The 12,898-nt window shown below is 42.5% G+C and overlaps 1 protein-coding gene across 1 annotated transcript in view; it reads right to left on the bottom strand.

The window, feature by feature from the left end:
- FHDC1 (FH2 domain containing 1) overlaps window positions 1-12,898 on the bottom strand; it is a 36,514-nt gene that overhangs the window by 19,737 nt on the left and 3,879 nt on the right. The window contains exons 2-4 of the mRNA XM_040065811.2: window positions 11,854-12,476; window positions 5,020-5,081; window positions 4,392-4,494 (exon numbers count right to left, since the gene is read on the bottom strand). Coding sequence (XP_039921745.1) covers window positions 4,392-4,494; window positions 5,020-5,081; window positions 11,854-12,336 — 648 coding nt within the window. The 5' untranslated portion in view covers window positions 12,337-12,476. The remainder of the gene's footprint in view (window positions 1-4,391; window positions 4,495-5,019; window positions 5,082-11,853; window positions 12,477-12,898) is intronic.

Genomic DNA, 12,898 nt, shown 5'->3' with positions numbered 1-12,898 from the left:
GATCTTTGAAGACAAGGAATAAACATTTTCTCTGTGGGGTTTTTTTTTTTTTTTTTGGTGGTTTGGTTTGATTTGGAGTTTTGTTTTAGGGTTTTTTGGTGGGTTTTTTTGTTTGTTTGTTTGTTATTTATTATTATTATTTAATATCTCCATACCACTGCAAATATTCAGGGCACTAACAAAAAAGAGAGTTAAAAAACGCCAATGCCCCAAAAAGCATCACAGTGGAATCCATCTACAAGGACATGTGGGACAGTATGAGGCAGTGAGGCACAATGGGACATGAGCTGGAGCAGTGGCAAATCACTACCAGCAAATGGTAAAAAGGAAGGGAGAAAAATCAGTAGGTAATCATAAAGAGCAAAAAAGGAAAAGGAGATGAAAGCACTGAAGGATGGTCAACCCTGTAAAGCACTGGCTGGGGAAAGGAGAGGGCATTTAACTACAGACATGGTTTGAAAAGGGTAGAGCTGACAGAAACAGCTCCAATAAAGCAGGTGACAGACGACCAGGGTTTGAAATCAGAGAACAAGAGCAAAGGACAGGCTTGAGACATTATAAAGGAAGCTAAGACATTGTGTTGATAACCTGGGCGTGCATGTGTGTGGGTGAGCTGATTACCAGCACGATATGCTCCCTTCTGTACGTATTTAAAGCACAAATTCTGGCTATTCTAGCTCGTTAAACACCGGACTCTCTCAACTTTCACCAGTCTGGGCCTGTTGAAGAGTGCAATAATATGCACATAAAAGCAGCTAAAAGCTTTTTCTCTGCTCTAGTCAGGATGCCAGTAAATAAAAACTGTCAGCCAATTCTACATTCAGAAACAACTAGGAATCTTTTCAGAAGTGATATAGCAGAGAAGACCACTGCTTCAGTCAAGGCTCCCTGGAAAAAAAAAACAAACTGAAAAAAGGGATAAAGCAGAGGAGATTCCAAATAGGTGTTTCTTTCTCCTTACAAAACTGCTGAGCACAGTATGGTACAAACAGCAGGACTTCTAAGAAGGCTTAAACAAAATCAGTGATCTTACTCTATTTGTTGATGTGTTGAGAATTTTTATAAATTTGCTTGGCCTTTTTTCTAACCACTGTATAGTGGCCAGGGCACACACCCACAGACAGCCCCGAACAAAACATTGAGTGGGGCCTTGCAGAAGCACCATCACGGCCTGCTTCAAGTATTTGTCAAGTTTTTCAAATTAAACATTTGAAAATACCCAAACATTTTAATTCATAGGAAACACTTCACAGCAGTGCCAATATTTCAATAATAGTCTTATTCAGTTCCAGAAAAACATTCAGTAAGGAGCCTGTACTTGCCATTTACATGCAAAAATCTCCACAGCTTTGATAGCTCTTGAGATTTTTCATAGAAAACAGCTAGAAAATTAGCAGTACTGACACTTATTTCTGTACGCAAATAGAGATACCACATTACAGTACTGCAAATAGAATCATTTTAAAGACAACCAATGTTAAACGTATTTGTTAGCCCAAGTACCTGGCCTCCCTTGTCCAAAAGCTGGAATACCATCAGGTGCCTGAGATACTATGAACTGAAATGATCTAAAATATGTCACAAACAGCAAACAAGACACATGGGGCACATTCAGGTACTGTGAGTGGATATCACAACACTTCTAGATAAGATACAATTGAAGTACATAGCTGGTGCTTATTCACACTAGGTAAACCGTAAACTTAAACTTCTTGGTAACAAAGAAGAAACAAAATAATCCAGAGCTGTCCTTTCTACAACTATGACCAGGAATGGCACTCCTCTCCCTCCTTTCACTTTTACACACTAAGAAGTTATGGCAAAATAGAAAAGAAAAAGCAGAAGACATCTCAAAGCACAGTTACTGGTGCAGAGCACAGGCCTACAGAAGGCACTTAGCCCTCATTCCAACTTGCAAGAAACCTGTGCACACAGGCAAATAGGTCTGTAAATACCTGAGCCGCTGCAAAGAGCACACAAAGAGAACTGCAGAAGCCCGCCCATGGTTATACCAAGACAGTCTGCCCTGGTAACTGAACAGCTACTAACCTTTTAGGATCTGAGTGCTTAAGTCTCTGCTCAGAGTAATTCTCAACTCTTACAGCAACAAAGCAGGTTCTCAGAACAGGAAGCATCTAAAGGGCAATCCCAGGGAATCCTCGCTGAGGATTGTGCAAGGACAGGCCAATGTGATGACAGCCTGCCAAAGCTATCTCATGTGATATGACAAAAAGAAATTAGGGAGTATTAAATAGAAGAGGGAACAGCAGAACATGTAATACCACTTCACCTGGTGTCTCTAGTGGCTCTGGATTATTTGTATGTGGGGCTGTAAGCTTCTTATGCCTCTTTCTCAGGAAATGGTAAATCACTATTCTAGGAGACAGGTATTCAGACCAGGAGGCAGAGAGAAACTAAGAAAAAAATTATCACCATAGCAGGAGAACAATGAATTTACATTTAGGGTGAAAATGGTGAAAAAGGAAAAGAAACGCTCCGAGCTCCCAAGGGGAAAAATCCAAAACTGTTAAACAATGACAAGAACAACAAAGAGGAAAGGAGTCTTTCCCTTTTCTGATGCATGAAATTAATTAAATACATAGTAACACCTGCACACTGTAAAGTAGACTCTTTCCAGCCTTCCCTCAGGAACAGTAACTAATCTCATGTCTGATACCCCTTATTTTCTAGTTCTCTCTGGTATCACAGAATATATTCTATTAATTTCTCAAGTGACTTCTTAAAAGCACTTATGTTCTCTGGCCCACTGTCTTGAGGGATGGGCCTATTGTCAAATCCGTTGGCGAAATAAACAAACACACATTTTCACTCTTAGCACTACCTATTGGATAGCTAATGCACCTAGTTAAGCAATGCAGACGGATTTGATAAAATTGAACAACTTCCATTACAACTCTAGCTGAATGACAACAGTTATGTCATATAGACTACACTAGCTGAAAGCTATTCTACTTGCCATAAAATAACAACCAAGATCTAAGCCAGAAAGACGAAAAGAAGAAAAAGTACTTTTCTTTCAGTGTAATTTTCTGACTATATGCTAAGTTAACTAGGAGTCACTCTCTTTCAAGCTACTACATCACTGTTGTCCTCTGTCTGACTTTCAGAGGAAGGAGATAAATTCTGTATATATAATGGAATATGTACTAAAATGCAAACAAAGAGGGAAGAGGGAATGATTCTGAGATCCCAGAAATACTGTCACCTATTTTTTTTGATTAATTACATTTCAACTTGTTGATAACCCCCAACTCTAAGAGATACATTAATCAAATACACTAATGTAACACATTTTTTACAAGATTCTCTGCAAAGGCAGCCCAATTTAGGGTCATAAATTTGACAGCAAGAAGACTGTAACATGTTCTGCTGATGACTGGATCTGAGATCTGCTGCTGCACAGAGGAAACGAAGTGCTTTGACAGTACGACCTTGAAGTGGTAAAGTATGTGAGTTGAGGTTGATCTGTACGTGGACCTTAACTTAGCAATTTCCCAAGTTTCAGCCACCCGCTTTGATGTGAAGCAGTCAAGCAATTCTAATGCTAATTTTGTCAGGTTTGTGGTTCACATTTCTCTCAAGTACATACAAATGGGTCAGTGCCAATAGTGAGCAGGCAAGGAACTGCACATCATTAAGCAGGGCTCCCAGGTCAGTTGATGAAGCTTCACCTCTTTAATCATGTGAATAGACCTGAAGTTTGGGACTAGGAGGGGAGAAAGCTGCGCTTGGATGTTGGTCATACGGTGATCACAGGAACACTGAGAAGGTACTGCTGCTCATTCTGTGCCTTCTAACACGTTCCCTTTGAGCACTAAGCCACATTAGCAAATTCCACGGGTGCTGCCCATTGGAGCTGCTTTTCTGCCCTATTGAAACCCAGTGACCAAGCCCAGGAACAGACCCAGATGAACCAAGCAGGCACTGAACCAGAAGGCAAAAAGGCAATAGCACAGGGCTACCAATCAATATTCAACTCACAGGCACTGCAATGGGAAAGCATGAGGCAGGTGCCAAAGAAGTGAAATTTGTTTGCTTAGAATATACTTTGATTCTGAATTTTCTAACCTCCCTAGAGCAGTTATCAGCACAAAGGAAGGTTCCAGGTCTTGCGACAAAAGGGACATCATAAAAACAAAAGATGTCTTATCAGCTCCTCAAAAGCAGGTGAAATTACTTGATGTGAAGGGAATGACTACACTGCGACCTCAATACCACAAGTCGTACAAAGACTGAACATCTGCACTCAGTGGTTCTCTGCTCCCTAGCCTTAGGAAGGCATTGAGATTCCTCTTTTACAGAGCTTCATGTTGGAATCCCAGCCAGCAGAACTCTACAAAAAATAAGTTCCATGTAAAACCATTATTTACCTCCTCTGCTTCTGGTAATAATTTAAGAAATTCATGTAGTAGTTCAGAACCATAGGGCTGACTTCTTCCATGATAAATATCTTCAATGATGGATTCGGCAGACCTTGAAAAAACAATTGAGCACACATATTTCTAACACTTGCAGGGCCAACAGTTACACAGATTGAAAAAAACACGCCTGGGCTACTCAACAGAGTTATAAAGAGGTTGTGGATTCATCAGTGTCCACAGCAGCACTGCTCTGACACCATTTTCAGTGATGCCTCTTACCGAAGGGCAACATCATCACTGAATACAGACAGCAGTGAAACAGCTCGCTCTTGAAAAAGTTGCTCACATTGCCCCTTTCTAATTGCTTATAAAGAGAGGAAGCCAGTGAAAGGCAGCTCACAGGCAGTGTTAGCTGAGGTAGAAGGGCTTCCCTTAACCATACCTGAAAACTCACTTCAACTGGTTAACATCAGCAAACTCTAAATGTTTGATGCTAAGTCATAAATGCGCTCAAAACTGAACGTATTAGAAAACAAATTATGTTAAATTATTTTGGAGAAAACTGCATGAAACTGCAAACTCCACGAGGAACAGAGCACAATGTATATATTTTATGAGAATGACAAAGAATTCTTACTTTTTGAATTGTTTGAGAAATATCCCAATGTTCATACTTCGTTTTGCATCCAAAATGGAAACCTGAGAGAGAAAGCAAGAGAGATTACTCTAACAATACCTAAGAAAGCAGCATATAATGCAAGCCTCATTTCTTCAATTGCTACAGATAACTGCACCAAATCCCAGGCCAAATAGATATAGTCATTTCTTATCAACAAAGCTCATATACTACAAAACTAGTTTTTACCAGGGAAATACATAGCATGCTCACATCACCTTCCTCCAAGTGAAGCAAAAAAATTCCATAGCAACATATAACAAAGGAAGGAATCAATATTTCCATTTCATTACAAAGTAAAAAACATGCTTCTTGCTTATTTCAAAACCCTGCATCTGCAAAATGTTGCTTATCAGGCAATACACTATATTGCATTTGAAGACCCCAAGGTTAGTGAACACCACACTTCAAAACCCATGTAAATTCAGAGGTTTTGTGACAGATGTGAGGATGGTATTTCTAAGCAGAGGTCAGATGCATCACTGATTTAATTCATGCCAACTAACAGCCACACTGATTCAGGGGAAGATAAGCAAGTCGATCTCGAATCAAACCCTGAGACACGTAATGCTCAAATCTGCTTGCTTACCCAGAAGCAAACAGAAATCCATAATAAAATAAGAGTCTCTCTCAGCTTTGTATTTCAAAGCTGGTATGGTGTATCATCTTACATGTACAATACTGAAGATTAGGCAGAGGGGAAAAGAAAAATCCCCACAATATTTTCCCCTAATTCTGTAAAAAAATCTAAAATCAAAGTCCCTCTTTTTTACTAGTTTTTCTTCCTCTAACAGCATACAGGTTTAAACCTGAGAAGTTTGCCCTGTTTTAGCAAATTGTGTCCTTAAGGTTAAAATTTTACCACAGCTATTTTGGTGATAACAGCTACAGAAGTCATGAGATTTACAAGGACAAGAGAATTGTTTCACCTGAACAGTTCCACCTGACTGCTACAATAAAAGAGCTCAGTACACATAGACGTTCAAGACTACTGTTGGACTCACATGCTGTTTGTGGTTTTGACAACTGGAAAGGCATTTTGACCTTTGTGACAGTGCTCAGATTAGAAACAGATATATAAATGCAACATTGGCATTGTCACGGAATTGAATTAGCCTGCAGTCAGCTGGTGACAGTGAAAATACAGGGATGATTAATGGGCTATCCTCAACATACACCCAGGAGACAGCCTCCTCGTCTGCTGAAAATAGTGAGTCATATTGAAAAGTTTTCTGAAATTCTGGGATTTCCTCTCTTCTGAAAACAGCAAAGACTAGAAAACACAGGAAATATCAGCACATTAGTTTTAATTAGATGATTGGTAGCCCAAAGCCCTTCAGTTTTAGCATATGCAGAGATAAGGGGACAGATTGTGGTTTATTCCCCTGTTATCTTAAGAGTTGAGAGGCCCCCAACAGATCATTAAGGAAAAGCCCCTTAACGCAGGACAGGTTCAACTATCTCTCCCCCTGCAGTATCTAATCTTTTTCAAATGTTTTACTGCAGGGACCTCTCACTGACCTCTCTAACTGCAGCTCCAGTCTCCAATTGCTCCGGTCACCCCTAATTCACTGATTTCTCCGTACTAGTTTAAGCCTATAAGCCTTACCATCATTTGGCTTTTGGTCTGTTTGGGTTTTTAAGCATATTCAGAGTTAATCTTGTGTACATTTTTTAAATCACAGTCAGTAACTGTTACAAGGAGACAGATCATCAGCTGAGTAAACCTTTGTTTTCCATGGCACAACTCAGATTTACAGTACAACCTCAAACAAATTACATAATTTTTTTAATATCTTCCTTTGAAGAAAAAAAACAAATGGGAACATATACAGCTACATTTGTCTTATCAGCACAACAAAAAAATATCACAGCTGTTCTTAAGTACCAGGATTTTACATACACTTCTTGCTCTGTATATGACTGTACTCTATTTTTTTCTCTGATTTCTTGTTTAACCACACAATCAGACCAAGTCTCACTTTTTGGTCACTCTTTGTTTGGTGCCTTCAAGCTTACCAAAAGTGTTTGGAGCTACTGTCATTACATAACTACCTTCAAGGAGTTTCCAGATGGGAGCACAAGGAGGAGAAAAGGGAAACCCGGCAGATAGTCCATAAATACGAGTTCCTACTCCTTGCACACAAACACACTATCTTCCATCTCACATTCAGTTGCATATTAGATTCATAACCTCAGCCTGAACATCTGTTCACAATGTCTACTCTTCTCCACCGAGATTTCATTTGATTTCGTTCATGCAGAGCACTGTCTGCTGTTGCTTTTTACCCTCTGAACATCACCACATCTTCTTCTAAATTCTGCTCAGTCTGCTCCTGTCTTCTGTTCATACACATCATCAGCACTGCTGCTGGCACAGCAGGTTTTAGGTCTCTGTTTGCCACCCAAAGAAGTTCTGAAGTGGTGTCCACCAGTGACACCCCTGCACTTCTCGACTCAAAAAGTTACACTGGACTGTAATTGAGAATTGGGAAGAGGTGTTCCTAGTCCCACTGGGATTCTCTATAGCAAAAAAACCTCTCATATGGTTTCTTATGATTTACTTTAGATAAACTCAGGAGAGCTTTCTCCATTCTCACCCTCTACTCTCTGAAACTGGACATACTACAATTCTCTCAGATACTTTCCACCATCTCCACACCTGCACTTTGCCAGGCCATGCAAAACATCACAGGTCACACACACTGGTCACCTCTGCTTTATAAACAGCGCAAAGATCAAACCAAGGACAGCAATTCACTCATTAATCCACTTTTCATCACCAGAGTATTCAACATAGCGTATTTCCAAAATCTGCAACAGGCACAGATCACACGCTAACAGGCCTCAGTTTGACAAATGTTAATCCACCACGGAAATATTCGGGTTTTGAGGTACTGTGAGAAGGGGAAAATTAGCCTGAGTACCATGGTGAAGTTGTGTTGATGGTAAGGGGATACCTACTCCTGAACCCCAACACAAATTTGCAATCAATACAAAAGATTCAGAGGAGTGTTCTGAAAGACACAAAAAGACCCACATGAAAACTGACTTTGTAGTGACTGGAGAAATCTAACAAGAGTTTCTTGCCATGAAATAATCAATAAGGAAGAGAAACACAACGAATTGGATTTATAACAGGTCAGTAAAACATTTTTGGTTCTCTTTGCCTAAAAGCAACGGGGTTTCACATGGTGATATACAGTTTAGAAATTACAGTAAGCATGGAACAGCCTGGTGGCTCAGGCTTGGTGCTGAAGGTTAGGAAGGATATAAGTGACTCCCTGTTTCAACTTCCACTTCACATTCTAACACACCAACCATCACTCCATGCCTGGAGTCAGGGTGCAGCAGAGCAAACCTAGCAGCTTACTGAAGGGCTGTCCCCACTCCCTGCCATCCTCCCATGTCATGTTCCTAGCCTGCTCTTTCCCTTAGGCAGCCACTGGTACTCATCTCATTTGGGTCTTGCTGTTAGCTCTTCTCTGGATTAACAGGTTGAATCAGAACTCAAGAAGGTGGAATGTGCATCAGAGCCAGCACAGGGAAAACAGAGAGGGCATGTCTAGGAGAGGGAGCAACAGACATCCTGTTCACTGCTTCCATTTTCCTTCCGCCTCCTCCCACTGTCCCCCTGCGCAGGTTCTGGAGTTCACTGCATCCTTCCACAAAGTCATCAAAACTCACTCGAAGAGCAGAAACTACTCCAGCAGAAAACAAATGAAGAGCCCCACAGCACTCTGCCGAGCTGCTTACTTAACTATGTTTACAGAGGGTGCAATATATGTATTACATTATCCAATATGTGTCCAGAGCCAGCGGACAGGTGGGGTGAGAGACAGGAGCAGAGGCACAGTTTGAAGGAGAAAGCAAGAGCAGTTCCTCTGGCTGACAAGAAGCTGTTCTGCCCACTCTGCTGCCAGGCTGACGATAGCCTGGGTGAGTGAGTGCCTGTTGTGCTACACTGGGACACCACTGAAGGATGGGGAAAGTAAATTGGCGTGTAAACTTAACCTTGCACCCCCTATTTTTCAGAGCCTCAAATTACATGGAACCATAGGGCAAATTAAGCCTTTAGTCAAGGAAACATGCTAATTAATCTCCTAAGGGTTTGGTGAGGGATTGTTTACAAAAAGGAAAGCATGTGCTGTAGGAGTTTGACTCAAGCCTCAAAAGAGACTTCTGTTATAATGATGATGCTACATCTAAATTCCCTGTATAAATCACTGTCAAGTGAGGAATTAAAAGGACACGTAGTGTTGCAAGCTCCTACATGTGTAGAACTTTTACCAAAACTGCTCATGATTTCATAATCAACAGGGATCTCTGGCAAAGGTATGAAACCCCAAATCTCCTCCACAGTCTATAGGGCAGTGCCCTCAACACTGAAGAGTAATTCTTCACCCTTTCCACTAAAGCTACACCACTGCACCAAGGGGGACCCTACAGGGACAAGAGAGCCCTCTGGCCCTGCACTTCTGTACAGCACTTCGGACACATGCTACTTTTTCAGATTTGGATCTTAGTAAAAGTTGAGGTTGTGCACTTGGAGTTATCTTGAAAATTCATTGCTGATATACTATGCCAACTAAGCCAGTTCCACTATATAAACTTCAAAGAACATTTTTCATTGCTAGACCGTAAAGCACCGTCTAAAATCAACTCTGCTTTACACAAAAGGAACAGAGGTACTGAAACACAAGAAGTGTTTTGCCCACCTGCCCCTGGCTGGCCAGCAACATGACACACACAGACCTGGAGCTCCCTCAGCCCCACACTAACCCTCTCCGCAAGGTCACGCCGATTCTGCACACCTCAGCCTGCTCCCGGCCCCTGCAGGTTGTACCAGAGCGAGCCGAGGATAACCATCCCACACGGAAACAAGGGATGGCAGCCGGCAGCAGCGGCGGGAGTCACAAGCAAGGCCCGTGCTCCCACCCCCAGCCCCTCGCTGGGCCGTGCCTGCAGCAGGGCCAAGCACGTGAGTCGCTGCGCATCTGTGCTTCCACACTTCCAGTAACACGCAGCTCCTCAGGATTAGCTCCTTCCCTCCTCGCTAAGCAGATAGGACTGCAAAGTCCATTATCACATAAGAAACTGCTCACCGCTGACACACTGCTGCAGCATGCCTGACAAAGCTTAGCGAGTGAGTGGAACATTTTGTCACTTAAGTGGCACCACTCGAAGGGAAGTCCTGTTGCCTCACCACCTGCCACGTGCAAAGTCACCGTGGGAGCCCTGAACCAGGGTGCAAACGCGCTGCACCACCGTATCAGCTCCAGACAGACGCACAAAACCCATCGCTTTTAGCAAAGCAGGGTTTTGTTTCCAAGGCGCTGGATCTTGGAGAATCCCTGGTCTTGCAGGCCTCTGATTTTAATCTCTACCACTGCATGAGGTCTGGAGCACACTGGGGTTTTCTCTGACCTACCCACTGCACACTGTGGGCCACATTCAGTTCATGAAACTTATCGTAATAGTTACCAGAACTAGATCTTTGTCACACAGCAGTCCTGAAAGGGGGAGCTTCTGAGGAAACGCAGGAGGCCTGAGCTCAGTACATCTGTACTCGGCACAGGAAGTTCACTCACTACACTCCTGATTCAAAGATGAACATAGCCTGAAAACACCACAGGGCTTAATGACTACCTCCGGTGATGGCCCCAATTACTACTTCCCGATGTCAGGGTTTCAGAGCCTGCAATACACATGCCTTTTTAAACCTTAAATTTCAATATGCACAACATGCACGCTATCAGTGCATGGTGGTTTCTCATCCTGTCCCTCCTGATCTTATTTTGACACCTCCTGAATCGTGCAAGATATCACCAACTTCATGTCCCTATTTTCTCACTAAAAATGGATGCATTGTTACATCTCTTAACCCCATGCCCTCTGTATTTTGTTTACAAGCTAACATGTATGTAGACACACACTAGTGATTAAATCTGCATTTCAGCCCTCCAATTACTTCCGAGAAAGATCACTTGAGACAATTCAATTCAGGCTTCACAAAGAGGCTGTCTATAAATGAGGATTTAAGAACTAGAAAAGCTACTTATCAGTTCCCCGGAGAGTGTCTGAACCTGAGAGTACTCAGTACAGAGTACTCCTCACCACTAGAACAGAAATCAGGGGCAATCTCGGGATCTTCTTGGAATGTTATCTTCATGTCCAGAAAAAGCAGGGAAGATGAAGTAAAGTTTTTCTTAGCAGAAAAGTCATGTTTATGAAAGCGGAAACTTTAAAACTATCAAATAACAAGCACCCTTGATCACTATATTATGTTCTATATCCTTGCTGCCCTACTGGCACTCCCCTTCCTGATGTCTCTAGGACACTGTGGCATATACAGCATGAACCCTTGCAAACAGGACGCTCTTCTCTCCCGCCCGGTACGTGTTTGCACGTACAACATTTTGTTTGCATCACAGACACAGAGGAAGAGTTGAGGAGACAACACAGTTGTGTTCCACACTGGAAACTCATGGGCTATCCAACATGAGTAAATACAGATGCTTTCAGCTCCCTCCGCTTATTCATATTTATTTTAACAGGTGATCAAATCACAGCACTTAGCAAGTTACAATAATAAGACACAGTTAGCTCTTTGAAAAACAAATATGTGCCACCAAGAACAAAGAGTTTATGCTTCCCATCGTCCCCCTCTCCTTTGAATCAAGACAAATTTGCCATAAGGATGAAACATGACAGAGAAAGAGAAAAAGGTGAGGCAGAATTCACATCAACTCCTACAGCACTATGTAAAAACAAAGGTTTTACTTTAATTCTTACCTCCTCTTTAGTCTCTTTAAACGAAGACTTTAAAGATCGGTTTCGGGAGTCCTGGGGTTTGGCTTCTTCCTGCTGCCCAAAAAGTTCCTCAATTGTCTTCGTATCAATTTGATACTGTGGTCTCGCAGCAATTGTCCAGATATTGTTTTTACCACGGACTTGTTCTTCAGGGATAGTTTTCCAGAAGAAGCTCCGCATTCTTTTTTTTTTGCCGTGGCCGTCGTGCCCATTTACCAGCTGCGGAGGCAGAGGTACGCTCGGGCCAGGCAGTGGAGGAGGGGGTGGCGGAGGGGGCGGCATTCCCGGGGGGAGCGGAGGGGCCGGGGGAGCCCCGGTGAGGGCGCATGGCGCAGGGGGAGGCGACGCTGCGGGCTGAGAAAGTTGAGGCGCTGTCGTCGTATCCTCGCTCATTAATCCCGTCGCAACTGGAATAGCCCCATTCTCTTTATCATTGACCAAGGAGAGACAATTCATAACATGCATTTTACAGCCTCCCCGGAGGGGAGAGCGTTACTTCCTCGGATGGGTTTGAAACATTGAACAGCAGCCGCTGGGATCACGCCCTCTCAAACCCTATCTGCCAGCAGCAGCGGCACAGGAGGGCACTGCACCATCTCCACAACCTGCGACAAAGGACAACAGGGACACTCAGATCACAGACACTGGACACTGTCCCTCGCACCGAAAAGACACCAAGGGACAACAGCTATCGAGTTTTCAAACCAGAAGGGAAAGTTAGTGAATCAAAAGTCTCTCACAGGGGAATTGTTTTAACGTTTATCCACACCAAGATTTCAAACAGCTTTAGGTGCCTAGATTTCAAGAACATAAAAAAAAACAAGAATAGCTCTAAATCACCCACTACCTAATAACAAAACTACCTGTTAATCTCCATTCAGTGCAATTTTGTAAGAGAATGTGTTTATCTCAAATTATTAAAACAAGTATTATTCTGCTGCTAATTTCATATATGCTTTTAAAGCTGACTGCACACGATACTAACTATGGTACTGGATTAACTGCATCAAACAGACCCGTATGAATC

This window comes from Hirundo rustica, chromosome 5 (genome assembly GCF_015227805.2).
Source record: "Hirundo rustica isolate bHirRus1 chromosome 5, bHirRus1.pri.v3, whole genome shotgun sequence".
NCBI lineage: Eukaryota > Metazoa > Chordata > Aves > Passeriformes > Hirundinidae > Hirundo > Hirundo rustica.
The sequence above is the reverse complement of the archived record's forward strand: the minus strand, read 5'-3'. Positions and strand labels throughout refer to the sequence as shown.